This window comes from Oncorhynchus mykiss, chromosome 12, assembly GCF_013265735.2.
Source record: "Oncorhynchus mykiss isolate Arlee chromosome 12, USDA_OmykA_1.1, whole genome shotgun sequence".
Taxonomy (NCBI): domain Eukaryota; kingdom Metazoa; phylum Chordata; class Actinopteri; order Salmoniformes; family Salmonidae; genus Oncorhynchus; species Oncorhynchus mykiss.
Window position 1 is genome coordinate 51,654,649 of NC_048576.1, and position 20,310 is coordinate 51,674,958.

At 42.0% G+C, this 20,310-nt stretch overlaps 1 protein-coding gene across 4 annotated transcripts in view; it reads right to left on the reverse strand.

Annotated features, from left to right (window-relative positions):
- LOC110537747 (SH3 and PX domain-containing protein 2B) overlaps positions 1-20,259 on the reverse strand; it is an 84,723-nt gene extending 64,464 nt beyond the window's left edge. For all 4 annotated transcript variants that reach the window (XM_036937766.1, XM_036937764.1, XM_036937765.1 and 1 more), the window contains exons 1-2: positions 19,786-20,259; positions 11,262-11,342 (exon numbers count right to left, since the gene is read on the reverse strand). In XM_036937766.1, the coding sequence (XP_036793661.1) occupies positions 11,262-11,342; positions 19,786-19,857 (153 nt within the window). In that variant the 5' untranslated portion in view covers positions 19,858-20,259. The remainder of the gene's footprint in view (positions 1-11,261; positions 11,343-19,785) is intronic.
- Between the last annotated feature and the right edge of the window lie 51 nt (positions 20,260-20,310).

Genomic DNA, 20,310 nt, shown 5'->3' on the forward strand with positions numbered 1-20,310 from the left:
ATCTAACAGTTCCTTAACAACTACCTAATGCACACAAATTTAAGTAAAGGAATGGAATAAGAATATATACACGAGCAATGACAGTGCGGCATAGGCAAGATGCAATAGATGGTATAAAATACAGTACAGTTGAAGTCAGAAGTTTACATACATACACCTTAGCCAAATACGCTGAAACTCAATTTCACAATTCCTGACATTTAATCCTAGTAAAAAATGCCCTTTCATAGGTCAGTTAGGATCACCACTTTATTTTAAGAATGTGAAATGTCAGAATAATAGTAGATAGAATTATTTATTTCAGCTTTTATGTATTTCATCATATTCCTAGTGGGTCAGAAGTTTACATACACTCAATTAGTATTTGGTAGCATTGCCTTTAAATTGTTAAACTTGGGTCAAACGTTTCGGGTAACCTTCCACAAGCTTCCCACAATAAGTTGGGTGAATTTTGGCCCATTCCTCCTGACAGAGCTGGTGTAACTGAGTCAGGTTTGTAGGCCTCCTTGCTGGCACAGGCTTTTTCAGTTCTGCCCACACATTTTCTATGGGATTGAGGTCAGGGCTTTGTGATGGCCACTCCAATACCTTGACTTTGTGTTCCTTAAGCCATTTTGCCACAACTTTGGAAGTATGCTTGGGGTCAATGTCCATTTGGAAGACCCATTTGCGACCAAGCTTTAACTTTCTGACTGATGTCTTGAGATGTTGCTTCAATATATCCACGTAATTTTCCTACCTCATGATGCCATCTACTCTGTGAAGTGCACCAGTCCCTCCTGCAGCCAAGCACCCACACAAAATGATGCTGCCACTCCCGTGCTTCATGGTTGGGATGGTGTTCTTCGGCTTGCAAGCCTCCCCCTTTTTCCTCCAAACATAACGATGGTCATTATGGCCAAACAGTTCTATTTTTGTTTCATCAGACCAGAGGACATTTCTCCAAAAAGTACGACCTTTGTCCCCATGTGCAGTTGCAAACCGTAGTCTGGCTTTTTTTATGGCGGTTCTGGAGCAGTGGCTTCTTCCTTGCTGAGTGGCCTTTCAGGTTATGTCGATAAAGGACTCATTTTACTCTGGATATAGATATTTTTTGTACCTGTTTCTTCCAGCATCTTCACAAGGTCCTTTGCTGTTGTTTTGGGATTGATTTGCACTTTTCGCACCAAAGTACATTCATCGCTAGGAGACAGAACGCTTCACCTTCCTGAGCGGTATAACAGCTGCATGGTCCCATGGTGTTTATACTTGCGTACTATTGTTTGTACAGATGAACGTGGTACCTTCAGGTGTTTGGAAATTGTTCCCAAGGATGAACCAGACTTGTGGAAGTATACAAAAACATTTCTGAGGTCTTGGCTGATTTCTTTTGATTTTCCCATGACGTCAAGCAAAGAGGCACTGAGTTTGAAGGTATGCTTTGAAATACATCCACACGTACACCGCCAATTGTCTCAAATAATTTCCTGGAATTTTCCAAGCTGCTAAAAGGCACAGTCAACTTAGTGCATGTACTTCTGACCCACTGGAATTGTGAAACAATAAAATAATCTGTCTGTAAACAATTGTTGGAAAAATTACTTTTATCATGCACAAAGTAGATGTCCTAACCGACTTGACAAAACTATAGTTCGTTAACAAGAAATTTGTGCAGTGGTTGAAAAATGAGTTTTAATGAAACTTCCAACTTCAGATGTATATACATATGAGATGAGTAATGCAAGATATGTAGACATTATTAAAGTCCATTTATTGATCCATTTAGCAGCAGCCTCTCTGTGTTAGTGATGGCTGTTTAACAGTCTGATGGCCTTGAGAAAAAGCTGTTTTTCAGTCTCTCGGTCCCAGCTGTACTGACCTCGCCTTCTGGATGGTAGCCGGGTGAACAAGTAGTGGCTCGGATGGTTGTTGTCCTTTATGCTCTTTTTGGCCTCCTGTAACATCGGGTGCTGTAGGTGTCCTGGAGGGAAGGTAGTTTGCCCCCGGTGAATTAGCTGTGCATCTATTAAAGTTTGTGAGGGTTTTAGGTGACAAGACAAATTTCTTAAGCCTCCTGAGGTTGAAGAGGCGCTGTTGCGTCTGCTTCATCACACTGCCTGTGTGGGTGGACCATTTCAGTTTGTCCATGATGTGTACGCTGAGGAACTTAAAACTTTCCACCTTCTCCAACGCTGTTCCATCGATGTGAATAGGGGGTGCTCCCTCTGCTGTTTCCTAAAGTCCACGACGATCTCCTTTGTTTTGTTGACTTTGAGTGAGAGGTTGTTTTGCTGACACCACACTCAAGTGTGCCCTCACCTCCTCCTTGTAAGCTGTCTCATCATTGTCGGTAATCAAGCCTACTACTGTTGTGTCGTCTACAAACTTGATGATTGAGTTGGAGGCGTGCCACGCAGTCATGGGTGAACAGGGAGTACAGGAGGGGGCTGAGCATGCACCCTTGTGGGGCCCCAGTGTTGAGGATCAGAAAAGTGGAGAAGTTGTTTCTTACCTTCACCACCTGGGGGCGGCCCGTCAGGAAGTCCAGGTCCCGAATGCACAGGGCGGGGTTTAGGCCCAGGGCCTCTAGCTTAATGATGAGCTTGGAGAGTGCTATGGGGTTGAATGCTGAGCTATAGTCAATGAACAGCATTCTTACATAGGTATTCCTCTCGTCCAGATGGGATAGGGCATTGTGCAGTGTTATGGCCATTGATTCGTCTGTGGACCTATTGGGGTGGTAAGCAAATTGAAGTGGGTCTAGGGTGACGGGTAAGGTGGAGGTGATATGGTCTTTGACTAGAAGTGCTACAGGGCAAGAGTAATTTAGTTAACTTACCTTTGCCTTCTTGGGTACAGGAATAAGGGTGGCCAACTTGAAGCATGTGGTGATAGCAGACTGATGGGGAGGGATTGAAAATGTTTGTAAACACACCAGCCAGCTGGTCTGCGCATGCTCTGAGGACGCCGCTTGGAATACCATCTGGGCCGACTGCCTTGCGAGGGTTAACACTTTTAAATGTCTTACTCACGTCGACCACGGAGAAGGAGAGCCCACAGTCCTTGGTAGCGGGCCGCATTGGTGGCACTGTAGTATCCTCAAAGCGGGCAAAGAAGGTGTTTAGTTTGTCTGGAAGCAAGACGTCTGTGTCCGTGATGTGGCTGGTTTTCTTTTTGTAGTCCTTGATTGTCTGCAGACACTGCCAAATACGTCTCGTGTCTGAGCTGTTGAATTGTGACTCCACTTTGTCTCTGTACTGACGGTTTGCCTGTTTAATTGCCTTACGGAGGGAATAACTACAATGTTTGTATTTGGCCATAAGTCACCAGTCACCTTTCCATGGTTAAATACGGTGGTTTCAATATTGAGCACATTCAGTTTTGTGTAAATGCTGCCATCTATCCACGATTTCTGGTTTGGCTACGTTTTAATAGTCATGGTGTGTACAACATCTCCTATGCACTTCCTTATAAACTCACTCACCGAATCATACATCAATATTATTATCTGAGGCTACCCGGAACATGTCCCAGTCAACTTAATCAAAATAATCTTGAAGCGTGGATTTTCCAATTGGACCAGCTTTGAATAGTTCTTAACACGGGTACATTCTGTTTGAGTTTCAGCCTATAGGAAGGGAGGAGCAAAATGTAGTCTTGGTCTGATTTGCCAAAAGGAGGGTGGGGGAGGGCCTTGTATGCATCACGGAAGTAAGAGTAGCAGTGATCCAGAGTTTTGCCAGCACGTGAACCACAGTCAATATGTTGATGGAATTTAGGTAGCCTTGTGCTCAAATTTGCTTTGTTAAAATCCCTAGCTACAATAAATGCATCTTCAGGATATATGGTTTCTAATTTGCATAAAATCCAGTGAAGTTCCTTGATGGCCGTCGTAGTTTCGGCTTGAGGGGGGATATACATGGCTGTGAAAATAACGGAGGAGAATTCTCTTGGGACATAATACGGTCGGCATTTGATTTTGAGGAATTCTATGTCAGGTGAACAAAAGGACTTGAGTTCCTGTATATTGTTACAATTACACCATGAGTCGTTAATCATGAAACATACACCCCGCCCTTCTTCTTCCCGGAGAGATGTTTATTCCTGTCGGCGAGACGTACAAAGAATCCACGTGGCTGTAGCGACTCCGACAGCATATCCTGAGAGAGCCATGTTTCCGTGAAACAGAGTATGTTACGATCCCTGATGTCTCTCTGGAAAGCAACCCTTGCCCTAATTTTGTCTACCTTGTTATCTAGAGACTGAACATTAGTGAGTAATATACTCAGAAGTGGTGGGTGGTGTGCGCGCCTTCGAAATCTGACCAGAAGACCGCTCCGTCTACCTCTTCTCTGGCAGCGTTGTTTTGGGTCAGCCTCTGGAATCAGCTGAAATGCCCTGGGTAGTTCGGACAAAAGATCCGCTTCGGGAAAGTTGTATTCCTGGTTGCAGTGCTGGTAAGTTGACGCTGCTCTGATATCTAATAGTTCTTCCCGGCTGTATGTAATAACACTAAAGATTTTCTGGGCTAACAATGTAAGAAGAAAAAAATACTGCAAAGGACTAGAAGTGAGGCAGCACTCTCTGTTAGCACCATTTTGTCTATTGGTTCCCCTTTACATCTGTAAGAATGTTTCCCGACCCCTTGACCAATGAAATGTATTCAAAATAGCTTGTCATCAAAACTCTTCAAGTCCATTGGCTCTCAAAGTTGTCCATCATTCCTGTATCTTCACAACAGCTCTTGAAGTGATGCGCATGTCTCCACTCCTAAGGAGATTTTTGTTTGTGTGCTCTTAGCCACATGCGATCAGAGGTAAATCACACCTTAATTAGCTTCTGCCTTTGTAATATTATATATTTCTGGAGTAAGATATGTATTTATCGGATATAATTCTGCTGTTGAAATTGTTTTTAGGGAGAGTGCAAATTAAATGGCTAGGTAGCTAACCCAGAATCTGACAGAATGTTTAATCTCCTGTTTTTAGCTCCCCATATGATCTCTGCTTGTTAGCTAACTAGCCACCTTGTCATTGGCATAAAGACTGAACAGATTCATGAGATGTGTGTGGCAATAGCTAACACATTAGGTTGCCACTAGATAAACTGGCTAGGCTAGCAAGCTAGCTGGGGTGTCAACCATGTAGTTAGCTAATGTTTCCTAGATCAACCGATCCTCCCACTCCATTGCTGTCTCTCACTGTGTGTGTGTGTGTGTGTGTGTGTGTGTGTGTGTGTGTGTGTGTGTTTAAAATGTCATTCTGTTTTTATGACAAGACCTTTAAGCACATCTGTCATACAGTACATCATCTCAGTAAGCTTTTTGGCCCATATACTGTAGCTACTAGAAATCAAGTCAACCGAGGGGGAGGAGAATGGGCCAACCAAGAAAAGAAAAGACCCTTCAAAGTGGAAAAGAGAGGTTCGGAAGAGAAGGAGGATGCAGGGTAAATCCTACCAGGGCAGGAAAAAGACTGATATCTGCAATGTTTGATTATTTGTATTACTTACATGATTCTTACCTGAATACCCACATTGATGTTTTGTTCCATGCTGAAATGTGTCTGATTTGCATTCTAGTAACATGATTGACAGTGACATTTCGATATTGATTGCTGTTTGACAGTTGTAAAACTTACCTGACCTCCTTTCCATTTCATTCTGAGCAAAAAAAGGACTACTCACACTTGGTGTAAATCTTTTTTAGTATGGATTCACCATTACATGTGCTTTAAATGATATTGTGAAATACATTTTCATTAATGCTACTGAAATTGGTAAATTATTCCAATGTCTTGAGTGCCATTTACCTTTTTATGAAAGAGCACATTGATAGATATTAAGTCAACTTTGAATAAGACCATAATTGAAACTGTACAGCCTACGGACTTTGTTATATGTTAGTCTTCATTGGAGACTACTTGTGCTGGAGAACATCTGCAAGATGATGCTGGCAGGCTTAAATAATAAGTAAATGTCAATTGCACTAAATTGTTATTTTTGTTTGCTATATGGTATAAAAAAAATCCAAACAAAATTTGACACTAGTACTTCAAGTACTTTTCAAATACTTTTTTACTCTTACTTGAGTAGTTTCTTAAAAGGACTAAGTACAGATTTGTGGTACTCTACCCACCTCTGCCCGTGGGTGTTTTAATTTGCCCACCAAGTCTTCTGAATTTTTTTTTTTCTTATTGTATTTTCATTGTTGGAGATAAGACTGTAAAATATTTCCAATTGAAAATCACTTGGAGCTGATTTCCTGGTGTTTTTACAACCAGGAAATCAGCTCCAGGTGATTTTCAATTGAAAATCTGTTTCAAGGTTTGTAATTATTGTTTAAGTCAAATATATCATTTTGGGCTTCTTGCAGTCAATTCTTTGTCTATTAATTATTTGTAATTATTTAAGTTCCAGCCCCCTGTCCATCCGCTCAAGAAGAAATCTTCCCCTGGCTGAATTTAGTTGATCATCCCTGCGCTATTGAATTCCTTACGTATTGTCTTTTATATTATATCAGAAAATGTATCATTTGAAGTGCTTTAGATATGTATATATCATTATGCTAACTTGTTAAGTCTTCCACATGGATTTTTTCCCCCTTTCCAAAGCATTCCAGAATTGAAAACCACTCAATCCACAACTGCTGAATTCACACTTCATTTCCATAGTACACAGTACTGCTATGTACTGTATATAAAGACCCAGATATCTTCCGTTCAGCATTTTTAAGTCTAGGCATATGTTATATCTAATTGTTTCCAGATTAAAAAGAATAGCATGGGATGCAATTTATTGCAGAGTCCAGCATCTTAGTGTGCCAGAGAGTAGGGGCATGTTTAGCTTTTGTGCAAAATGCTGCTCACAACAGGCAGCCCAATGATCTCAACAGAGGACTGTGCTGTTTCCACTTTTAAAGGGTTTTGTTGCTCCATTACCGCATGTGGAAAATATGTGACAGCTGTGAGATTCTGTGAGAAAGTAGCAAAGTATCAGCTATACATCACACCTATGCATAGGAATGGGAGTTTGTATCTAGTCGAAAATGCTTTTAGAGTTTAGAGGGCTTGAAGATTAGTTGACAAGTTAAATCAGGTGTGCTTCTCTGGGGCTACAACAAAAAGGTGTGTTGTTGGGGGTACTCGAGGACTGGAGTTGGGAAACACTGGTTTACACAAAGGTTCTGGCTTCAAGGAATCTAAAGACCAACTCTGCATTACTAATTAGAGAGGAGTAAACATGCAGAGCTTATTTTCTCTTACCTGATGTAGCTAGCTTTGATGTAGCTAAAATATTAATGCTTTGCCTATTCCTCTCTGATTTAGAATATACCATTGCACAAACAACCTACTGATGTAGGCCTACAGTACACGAGCACTAGTATCAGGGTGTATTAGCTAGCTACCTTTGCTCTGACTAAGTACATTTCGCTAGGTATCCAGCTAACTAGCGATTAGCATTGGCAGTTAACAAAATTTATTTTGGCCACAACTTGCTAAGAAGACACAAACTAAGTGTTTGCAGCCAGTAAGATACAAAAACTGATGGTGTAATATAGAACGATTGCAGATTCATATTAAGAAGCAAGGAAATCAGCATTGTCGTCACCAATATCTTGTTGCATCTGCAGCATTGACCATAAAGGCTGTCCCTGCCAGTGAACAGCAAGTGGTTGTGACTCATAGTAGAGAAAAAACTGCTCTCCTTGAGTGACAGGGGGCAGGGCTTGTTGTGTGTATATGGAGAGAGGAGACCCCAGTAGCGCGAACCCAGGGACTCTGATGGCACAGCTGGCGCTGCAGTACAGCGCCCTTAACCACTGCGCCACCCGGGAGGCCGTGAAATGCTTACTTACAGGCTCTAACCAATGGTGCCAAAAAAGGTGTGTGTGTGTGTGTGTGTGCGTAGGTAAGTAAAGAAATAAAACAACAGTGGAAAGACATTTGAAAATAACAGTAGGAAGGCTATTTACAGACACCCGTTAGTCAGGCTTATTGAGATAGTAGATAGCCCGGTTAGCCAATGCAGATAGCCCGGTTAGCCAATGTGCGGGAGCACTGGTTGGTCGGGCCAATTGAGGTAGTATGTACATGAATGTATAGTTAAAGTAACTATGCATATAAGATAAACAGAGAGTAGCAGAAGCGTAATGTAAATATTCCGGGTAACCATTGGTCTTATGGCTTGGGGGTAAAAACTGTTGAGAAGCCTTTTTGTCCTAGACTTGGCACTCCGGTACCGCTTGCCATGAGGTACTAGAGAGAACAGTCTATGACTGGGGTGGCTGGGGTCTTTGACAATTTTTTACTGGTGTAGAGGTCCTGGATGGCAGGCAGCTTTGCCCCAGTGATGTACTGGGCCGTACACACTACCCTCTGAAGTGCCTTGCGGTCGGAGGCCGAGCAATTGCCGTACCAGGCAGTGATGCAACCAGTGCTCTCGATGTTGCAGCTGTAGAACCTTTTGAGGATCTCAGGACCCATGCCAAATCTTTTTAGGTTCCTGAGGGGGAATAGGCTTTGTCGTGCCCTCTTCACGACCGTCTTGGTGTGTTTGGACCAATCTAGCTTGCTGTTGATGTGGACACCAAGGAATTTGAAGCTCTCAACCTGCTCCACTACAGCCCCGTCGATGAGAATGGGGACGTGCTCGGTGCTCCTTTTCCTGTAGTCCACAATCATCTCCTTAGTCTTGGTTACATTGAGGGATAGGTTATTATTCTGGCACCACCCGGCCAGGTCTCTGACCACCTCCCTATAGGCTGTCTCGTCGTTGTCAGTGATTAGGCCTACCACTGTTGTGTCGTCAGCAAACTTAATGATGGTGTTGGAGTCGCGCCTGGCCATACAGTTGTGGGTGAACAGGGAGTACAGGAGGGGACTGAGCACGCACCCCTGGGGAGCTCCAGTGTTGAGGATCAGCGTGGCAGATGTGTTGCTACCTACCCTCACCACCTGGGGGCAGCCTGTCAGGAAGTCCAGGATCCAGTTGCAGAGGGAGGTGTTTAGTCCCAGGATCCTTAGCTTAGTGATGAGCTTTGAGGGTACTATTGGTGTTGAACGCTGAACTGTAGTCAATGAACAGCATTCTCACATAGGTGTTCCCTTTGTCCAGGTGGGAAAGGGCAGTGTGGAATGCAATAGAGATTGCATCATCTGTGGATCTGTTTGGGAGGTATGCAAATTGGAGTGGGTCTAGGGTTTCTGGGATAAAGGTGTTGATGTGAGCCATTATCAGCCTTTCAAAGCACTTCATGGCTACGGACGTGAGTGCTACGGATCTGTAGTCATTTAGGCAGGTTGCCTTTGTGTTCTTGGGCACAGGGACTATGCTGGTCTGCTTGAAGCATGTTGGTATTACAGATTCAATCAGGGACATGTTGAAAATGTCAGTGAAGACACCTGCCAGTTGGTCAGCACATGCCTGGAGCACACGTCCTGGTAATCCGTCTGGCCCCGCAGCCTTGTGTATGTTGACCTGTTTAAAGGTCTTACTCACGTCAGCTACGGAGAGCGTGATCACACAGTTGTCCGGAACAGCTGATGATCTCATGCATGCCTCAGTGTTGCTTGCCTCGAAGCGAGCATAAAAGTCTGGTAGGCTACACTGATTGAAGTTGATTTAACAGGTGACATTAACAAGCTCTCACCTGGTCAGTCTGTCATGGACAGTGCAGGTCTTCCTAATGTTTTGTATACTCAGAGTATATTTAGACGAATTCAACTAACTGTTATAGTTTTTGGTTCTTCATCAAATAAATATTTTTGTTTTCAAATAACTGACATATATACATATACATATATACACATATATATATATATATATATACATACCTTCAAATATTATTAGTTTTTTAATACCTGCATTTGAATATCAAAGAAAATAGTTGCCTTTTAGATAACTCTATATAACCTCTATTCGACTACCTCAAGTATTTGAAAAGTTGATATTTTCAAATAAACTACAAAATACAACTATTTTCTGCTGAGGTCTGGTTCACACAGCATTTGCCACTATTGATGGGATGTGATGCACGAGACAGCCTGTATGACCATGTCATCTTTCATTTTTTTTGCCAGCCCAATCTGTTCATCTCAACCTTTCATATTCAACAATGGTTGTCTCCAGGATGGACAGCAGGGTAGGCAGCAGTGACATCAGAGGAGTGAGGGATGATGACCCAGCGAGAGACAGTGGAAGGAAAAGAGGAACAGTGTGTGTGTGTGTGTGTGGTGGGGGGGGGGGGTAATAGTTTCCAAAATAATGGGTGCCTTATTGTGAACCCAGAGAGACTATTTTTCCATTGATGCTTTACAATACCAGAGAATAGTGAAGCAGCCAGGTGAAGTGTTCCACAGTGGGAGGCACTTTTCCAGCCCGGGCCATCTCATTGGTTTTATGTCCCTACTGACACCAGCCTTGGCAGGCTCTCAGAGAGATGCATCCAGGTGGGTCAGTGCACTTGGCTGTTGCTGCAGAGGAGCAGCAACAGCCAGATTAAATGACTCATCGCTCCTTCACTGTGCAAGTTCGCATCCTAAATGGCACCGTAAAGTTACTTTAAAGACAACAGGATATTTTGTACAGTGTAGATTCTGAAAGAGATTACGGTCATCTTTCTGCCCTAACTGTTTATAGTCTTATATTTCATAGCCTTACCAAACCATGATGTATCATGCTTTTATATATTATATTATTTGTAAGTAGTTAATATTGACATAATAATGAATTTGTTATGAGAAGAAATAGCATTTGTCAGTATTGGATGATCTATTTAACACAGATGGCCACAGAAAAAAGGAACTGGAACTCTGATGAAATTCCCTCCACATGCAATAAACGGCCTGTGTGACGTTCTCGTCTGAAATAAATATTTTTGTGGTTATCTGTTGGAATCCACATTTAGCTTCTCCAGGCTCCATTGAATTAGTTCATTTTCAGAATCGACTCATATAAATTACCAAACCAAGTCACATGGTTCAAGACACTAACACAGACACTAACACTGTATTCCTATTGGTACACCTGTACGATGGCATAGCACAATGGTATTTTAGCCCTTAGGGGCATTATTTATTGATTTTGTTATTTGTCAGGGACAATGTACAACCATTGCACCAGATTTAACTAGATAGCTCATTTTCATCTGTAGTCCCTGGTAGAAAGTAGTGGACTACAGGGAATAGGGTGCCATTTGAGACAAGGACATATAGTGTGAAACTACGATTGTACTACAAGGTGTGTACTACACAGTGGTTTTCCCATAACAGTTCCCAGCTCACCTGCAGGTCGAAGAACTTGCTGTAGCGCCTGAAGATGACCTCTGTGCTGCCATCAGACCAGGACACTTTGATGATGTAAACCTACAAAATAAAAATAAATAAAAAAAGGGTGTTATCTTTAAACCTTTTTTCCCCTACAGAGCCATACCAGGTAGGTGTAACGACCAGGATCCATACCAATTGGCATGTATTTATGCTCTTGTCATAGTAACAACAATAACAGTAACAATAATAATCTCTGTAAGGAATTGGTAAAATCCCAAGATTTATTTTCTAATTCGTGGTCACACAATAGTCCACAATGACGTGGTTTTGAGGGAAGATGACATTTGAAGATGACATTTGAGTAAATAGAGCTGGTTCATTGTGTGGTAATTTAGTGTGATGTCTGTCTTGTCCACAGACACAGAAGGGATATCCTTCTGAGCTCACTTCCCACACCTTAAGATCATAATTTCCAATGAAATAGGAAATGATCATGCCTACTACTCACGCATATTGGGCAAACACTATTGAAGTCTAGTCTTACAAAGGATGCACGGACATGTGACATACCACCACTGTGAGACAGCAGAACATTGTATTACATTGCTAAATACCGGAAGTTTTCATCGTCAAAAACAGTCAAACTGACCAATCCCGTCTGTCTTTTTCTTTATTTTCATCTATATCTTCCCTTTAGGGGTGGAATGAAAAACTAGAGGCTTAGGTATTCCGCTTCTGACATCAATGAAAACAACCCTGTGTGTAAAGATCAACGTACTAGACCGTGAATAAAAAATAATACATCTTGCAGCCTGTCGACTGTCGTCATGCAATAATGGCCTGCTGGTGCTGGCTGGCATACAAGCACAACAAACACTTTTTTTTTTTAAAGAGGAAGAGCGAAAGAGAGGCTGGGAGGTGATCGGACGTAAACTCTCCAGTGATTATGTCTGGCTGAGTGCTTCTGTTGGCCTCTGTCCCAGGATGGGCCAGCTCGGCCTGTCCCTTTTCCCCTGCCTTCCCTGTAGGTGACTAAGGCTGTGGACGAAGCTCAATGCAGGACTCAACGCATGGCACACGACCAGTGAACCAGTAAACACAGCAGATGGAGCAGACACAGGAGCTCAAGAACTTTATATCCTGCACCTCACGCTGCTCACTGTGCATTGGCATGTTAGTATTATGTAACTAGTCATCATTTTCACCGTTCATCCAATACTCACACCCCATATCTCCTAGGAGGACTGAGGAGTGGTTTTTTAAATAGGAAAAACATTCCTCCATCTGCCTCAGCCCACGCTCAGCTCCTAACCCTTTCCCTGTGCATTAGAGATAATTCAAAACAGAAAAGCTGAGGTGGCTTGGATGCAGCGATGGAAACAGTGTTGTGATGCACTGATCATAGCACCATCAGAAAGTAGAATACTGTATCGTGTAGGCATGCTTCATCACGTTGTGCAATGTGCACACAAGGTATTCTCAATCTCTTTCTGATGGCTCAGGGACTTCGTAGTAGGCCTACCGCCCATTTGTAGAAGTTAAGCTTGCACCACAAAAAGTCGCAGTCAGGACTAAACGCAAATGGGCCAAACAGTCTCAAACGACATATTCTGCTTCTGCTCTCTATCCCAGACAGAAGTGTGCAGAAGCGCCTCCCTTGTTCAAACATTCCATCAATGCCTTGTGTACTCTGAGCTGACAATGACCTTAGGAATAGACGAGTGAGTAGTATGCTTCCTGGTTAACAAATACCCATGCCGAAGGCCATGGTTTTCTACCCCAGTGTTTGTAGCCTATAGAGGGTTGCCAGTTGACTTTTACTTTGGCGGCCATGTTGGAAGACCACCGCATCAATTCTTTCGACAACAACTGCTGAGTGGCTAACCCAAGCTGCATGATAACAGTGCCTAAAACAAGTTGATTCATCACCACGGTCAATTTCTGCAACAAGATAGGAAAGACAACAGTTTTTTTTACAGATAACACGCAATCATGAAACACCAAGGAGATAAGACTCAAGAACTGACAGAAAACCGAAGAAACCTTTTTACCCATCCAGACCTGCACTCAGACAGCTGTCAGTACAGGATCTGCTCCGATCATTTCATCACTGGTAAGTCTGATTGATTTATAGTTTAGTTTAGCGGTTTGTCAACCAGGTGTTAACAGCAAGACTAAATTAGCCAACATTATCTAGCTAGATAGATAGCGTGTAGTCTAGCTATTAGCATGTGTCAATGAGATTCAAGTTTTGGGGAAGCTACTTTTTTCACCATAAAAATGCAGGATTGCATTAGTCTCTCATCGCATTTGCAGGCTAATGTAAGCATACTAACCTATTCCTAATGTGATGAGTAGATTGGATAGTCATAATTTAGGCGATATCAGAGATGTTTTTTTTTTAAATTACTTTGCACAGGAAAAATGTGCCCTCTGATAAACATTTGATGCAATTCTACTACACTTCATATGACTGGAGACATTAGCATAATCTTTTTTTAATTCGATGGTAGCCTATGCCTACGCTGCTGACACTGACGACAAATCAATAAAAACGAAACCATGTAATCTAGGCCTATGAAAAGGGATCATAGCTAGAAGGGATTGAGCTATTGTCAAATTAACATCAAAAGTAAATGCTTTTAATTTTAGCTAACCCTAACCTTTTTCCTAACCTTAATGTAATTATCCTAACCTGCTACGTTAATTCTCCTAACCTGCTGCGTAAATTCCCTTGACCATGAAAAAGGGAGACATTATTGTCCCAAAAAACTCCAGTGGCACTGACCCAATGATAATTTGTTGAGAACTTTATTCATAAGAGGGAAAATATACATTACAGCATAGGACGAAGGCCTCAATGGGATAGGACACCCTGCTGTGTTGACTATTGGTTGTTCCAGCCCAACATTAGATTTGATCTTTATATGACACAAAAACCCCTGACTGAATTAAACACAACAAAACAATTAAGAGCCCTGACGGTACAGGTGACCTGAAGAAGTGATATTCTAACATCAGGTGTGCTTCTCATTTGTTTATGTACGGTTGGTTCACCAGCTGACCTCTATCAGGACACCCATGTCGACTGGATTCCCACTGTGAAGACGAGCAACGCTGCAGCAGCATCAGTTTCTACTTCCACTACTTTGTCCCTTTCCTTTCCCTCAGTTATACAACGTGGTTGTCATATGCTGTGCTTTGGTCAATGTTTGTCATATGCTGTGCTTTGGTCAATCTGAATGATTTTGTTGTGCCATTTAAGTAGAGATGTCACGACTTCCTCCGAAGTCAGTCCCACTCCTTGTTCAGGCGTCGTTCGGCCGTTGACGTCACCGGCCTTCTAACCATCGCCGATCCACTTTTCATTTTCCATTTGTTTTGTCTTTGTTTTACACACCTGGTTTCAATTCCCCAATTACATGTTCATTATTTAACCCTTTGTTTTCCCCATGGTTTTTGTGCGTGTTTGTTTTATGTATTTCGGTCCTATTGTGTGGGCTTGGTATTACTATATGTATTAGGTAATTTTGAGTAAAGTTACTTTTTTTTAACTCATCTCTGCTGTCCTGCACCTGACTCCTCTGCACCAGCTACACACAGATATTTTACGAGAGCACCTTCACCTTGTCATCATGCCAGAAATGCCCCCTTAAACCGTATGAATATATAAAATGTAATTTTGTACAACATGTAAAAGGCTATTGTTTATGACATTGTAAACATGCTGGACATTAATAATGGTGCAATGAAAAGTATTGTGTGTGATCTCTGCTTTGCCTTGCCTCATTGAATAAAATGTATTTCTAATAGACTATCTTATTTTAATTTTACAATTTAAACACATTTAGCATTGACAATGTTATTGTTGTGCTAGTCTTAGCCAAACCATCTTCATTATCACAGTGGCTCCTCCAAGTGCCAGTCAGACCTTCTGGGAGAAAAGTATCGGGCATTGAACTTGGTAGTAGTAGTTGTGTGTACGTTTCAAACATTGTCTACTGGTGTCGTTTTTTAAATTGAGAACATACAGTTGAAGCCGGAAATGTACATACACTTATGTTGGAGTCATTAAAACTCGTTTTTCAACCACTCCACAAATTTCTTGTTAACAAACTATAGTTTTGGAAAGTCGGTTAGGACATCTACTTTGTGCATGACACAAGTCATTTTTCCAACAGTTGTTTACAGACAGATTATTTCACTGTATGACAATTCCAGTGGGTCAGAAGTTTACATACACTAAGTTGACTGTGCCTTTAAACAGCTTGGAAAATTCCAGAAAATTATGTCATGGCTTTAGAAGATACTGATTGACCTCATTTGAGTCAATTGGAGGTGTACCTGTGGATGTATTTCAAAGCCTACCTTCAAACTCAGTTCGTCTTTGCTTGACATCATGGGAAAATCAAAAGAAATCAGCCAAGACCTCAGAAAACAATGTAGACCTCCACAAGTCTGGTTCATCCTTGGGAGCAATTTCCAAATGCCTGAAGGTACCACATTCATCTGTAAAAACATTAGTACGCAGGTATAAACACCATGGGACCACGCAGCCGTCATACCGCTCAGGAAGGAGATGCGTTCTGTCTCCTACAGATGTTTGTACTTTGGTGAGAAAAGTGCAACTCAATCACATAACCACAGCAAAGGACCATGTGAAGATGCTGAAGGAAACAGGTACAAAAGTATCTATATCCACAGTAAAACGAGTCCTACATCGACATAACCTGAAAGCCGCTCAGCAAGGAAGAAGCCACTGCTCCAAAACCACCAATAAAAAACAGACTCCGGTTTGCAGTTGCACATGGGGACAAAGATCATACTTTTGGAGAAATGTCCTCTGGTCTGATAAAACAAAAATACAACTGTTTGGCCTTAATGACCATAGTTATGTTTCGAGGAAAAAGGGGGAGGCTTGCAAGCCGAAGAACACCATCCCAACCATGAAGCACGGGGTGGCAGCATCATGTTGTGAGGGTGCTTTGCTATAGGAATGACTGGTGCACTTCACAAAATAAGTGGCATCATAAGGAAGGGAAATTATGTGGATATATTAAAGCAACATCTCAAGACATCAGTCAGGAATTTAAAGCTTGGTCGCAAATGGGTCTTCCAAATGGACAATGACCCCAAACATACTTCCAAAGTTGTGGCAAATTGCTTAAGGACAACAAAGTCAAGGTATTGGAGTGGCCATCACAAAGCCCTGACCTCAATCCTATAGAAAATGTGTGGGAAGAACTGAAAAAGCATGCGAGAGCAAGGAGGCCTACAAACCTGACTCCGTTACAACAGCTCTGTCAGGAGGAATGGGCCAAAATTCACCCAACTTATTGTGGGAAGCTTGTAGAAGGCTACTTGAAACGTTTGACCCAAGTTAAATAATTTAAAGGCAATGCTACTAAATACTAATTCAGTGTGTGTAAACTTCTGACCCACTAGGAATGTGATGAAAGAAATAAAAGCTGAAATAAATCATTCTCTACTATTATTCTGACATTTCACATTCTTAAAATAAAGTGGTGATCCTAACTGACCTAAGACGGGGAATTAATTTTTACTTGGATGAAATGTCAGGAATTGTGATAAACTGAGTTTAAATGTATTTGGCGAAAGTGTATGTAAACTTCCGACTTCAACTGTATGGCTGAACAATATGTAAACAGTGTGTGAGGCTATTATCTGCTTCAGATGCACAATGTCAAGGGGTGCATTGCAAATGCCCAGAAGGCTAAAGCTGTAGTACTGTAGGCCTATGGCTGCATTGGCATTGCATGTCATTATCAGCTGCAAAATGGATTCACATATATCCTAATCTCCTGAAAAAAGTGTGACAATCAAATACAACTAATTTGGAGAGCTTATGACTGAACCAAAAAGGTTCCGTCAAGAATAAAACACAGAACCAGACAGATTCCCTTCCCATCTTTATTCCAGGATTGTGATTAAATCAACATAGAATATTATATTAAGTTATACACTTCACTTCAATGAAACAACACTTTCATATCATTTCAAAGTATACAAGTAAGCTAACTCATAAAGGTTAGACATCTTAGTAACAGGTAGGCTATTACTAAAGCTTCATTTCAGGTGAACAAAAAAAAGGAAATACCTGAGGTGGCCAAACTCGCTCCACTGATCCCTGATCTACTGGGTGAACAGACTTCTGTTGCAGACCAGCAATAGCACACTTGTTTTTCAACTAATTAGGTTTGATAAATTGAATCAGGTGTGTTAGTGCTGGGCTTGAACAGAAGCCTGCACACCCAGCAGGGTTGGCCTGCCCTAGCTGTAATAGGTTTATACATTGTGTGTGACTTCAACTGTATTTTTATTGACAAAATTTGCTAACATAGGTACACATATAATCCATGGTATGCAAGGATGTACCCTTATTCTCTTGGTACAGTCATTTGGACCTCATCTGCAGACTGGGTATCTCCGGACAGAAAACATCACAAAGAAACAGGCTGCATTATACTCAAATTAGACAGCACTGAATATTATGTTGCTCTAGCTCTCTGTCCTCAGTTTTCCTCACTAACCTTTTCAGAATATCCTCCCACAAAGGTACAGTACCTGCCTTATCCAGAGTAAACTACGCCCTCTTCTCTGACAGCTGGAACTGCTAGTAGTCATTTCACCCTCTTCCACGGCTGTTAGCTAGCTAGCTAACGTACCTAGCTACAAATGCATTTCAAGTTACAACAATAAATAATTCAAGATGGCTAGGTAACTAGCTAATATTAAGTTAGCTAGCTGGTGATATTTAATTCACTTGGCTAGCTAGCAAACATTATGTTAGCAGCTCATATGAGTTAGCCTGCACACAAAGTTCCTGTAGCTATCATGTTAAAAATATATTTACCTACTTAAATAGGTTCTCCCACTGCCTCCGTTTTCTGGGTCCTTATGTAACGGATGTGAAACGGCTAGCTTAGTTAGCGTGGGCGCTAAATAGCGTTTCAATCAGTGACGTCACTTGCTCTGAGACCTTGAAGTAGTAGTTCCCCTTGCTCTGCAAGGGCCGCGGCTTTTGTGGAGCGATGGGTAACGACGCTTCGTAGGCGTCAGTTGTTGATGTGTGCAGAAGGTCCCTGGTTCGCGCCCGGGTATGGGCGAGGGGACGGTTTAAAATTATACTGTTACACTTAGAAAAACGAAATAATGGGCAACCTTCCAGAAGTTAAACACAGCCAGTCATGTGGACGATGAGGAGGACTTCCACCAGACTGACTCTGGTCTTCCAACATGGCGCCTGGTGCGGTTACTAGGTGATTTGGGCTCCCGAGTGGTGCTGCATCTCAGCACTAGAGGCGCCACTACAGACCCTGGTTTGATTCCAGGCTGTATCACAACCGGCCGTGATTAGGAGTCCAACAGTGCGGCACACATTTGGCCCATCGTCATCCTGGTTAGGCTTTAGCCGGGTTAGGCCATCATTGTAAATAAGAATTAGTTCTTAACTGACTTGCCTAGTTAAATAAAGGTTCAATAAATAATATAAATACATTTGTGACTCAATTGCAAGCCCTCTATAGGAGAGCATAAAGGCCTGGTAGGTAGGGCTACCCAAATAATCATACTGTAATGCACAGATTCTCCACTTCAGGAAAGAAATCTGGTTGTCTCGCAACCATTCTGAAATAGACATTAGACCAATGTCCTCGGGATGTTTGGAAAAGTCTGTCAGGTTTTCTAAACACAGACACCTATCATGCCCTCCACTCCTTTCAAAACCGCCATGTTGACCTCATTGTTCTTTCTCAGGTGCATAGAATTTTACTCTACTTTACTGTAATAGTCATATAACATCCAAGTTGCAGCAGTTTTGGAAAACACACTTATTCATATTTGTCTTGTGATGTGTATGTTTATTAAAGTTTGTGCGGCTAGTGGTTAGAGCTTTGGACCAGTAACTGAAAGGTTGCTGGATCGAATCCCCAAGCTGACAAGGTGAAAGCCTGTCCTTCTGCCCCTGAAAAAGGGAGTTAACCCACTGTTCCTAGGCCGTCATTGTAAATACGAATTTGTTCTTAAACTGACTTGCCTAGTTAAATAAAATAAAGTCATAAGCAGGTGTACATTCTTAGCAGTGTTCAAAAGGCTTTACTATCATTATTTCACTAGTAGCCTAGTATAGGCCTAAAAGGTATTTGAATTTGTATGTAAAATAACACCCAGCATCTGGAAAGTGCATGCATGACGCCCCGTTATTTCCAGATGTTGACAAGTGTTCAGGTCTAAGAAAAAATAAATCTAGAAATATATATATATATCCTCCATTCTAATTTTATTTAGATTAATGCAACAAAGTCGCACTGTAATCTTTTTTTTTGCAGCAACTGTTTTGGTAAAATGTAATTTGATACTCCCTTTGTTTTTACCTTTCCTGACCAGCGCAGCCAGCGAACGAAAAATATAATAACTGAACTTTAATCGAAGAAAATAAGGGTTTTGTGGCGTGTACTTTCCTACAATATACAGATGTGGTCGGTCCTCTACCATAGAAAAAAATGACTTGTTGACTCACATAGTGTTTGTTCGGATTTCTCCTCTTCTGGACATCTTGAACTGTTACTTCGTGCACGGTCCGCCTTGGCATGATGTTCTCTTTCAGCGCTTCCACTAAAAACAACAGCCCGGTTTTAGAACGATCAGACCCGAATGACAAAGTTTACCCACCCAACCTTTGTCATTCACGCGGGTGAGATCCTTGATTGCTGGATGCAACAAATGCGATTATTTCTCGTAGATGGTCCACGTCAGATTTCCTGTCCCACATTCAGTCGCTACTCTTCTTGCCCCGTCCCGCAGTAGGCTATGTCCGAACTTCTCTGAACCAAACTCCCAGCCTATCCCAGCTCACCGACTCTAATTTGATAACTGGAAAGCCTCCACCACAGACCAGCCCTGCCTGCGACACTTTAAATCAGGTTGACGTTTATTGGGATGAGTCTTGTCCTGGAGGCAGAACTGAGCGATTTCTGCTTGATCCAATAGTGTGTGATTGAGGCCAGCAATTCGGGCGTTCCTGCATGTGGGCAATGCTGCGTCT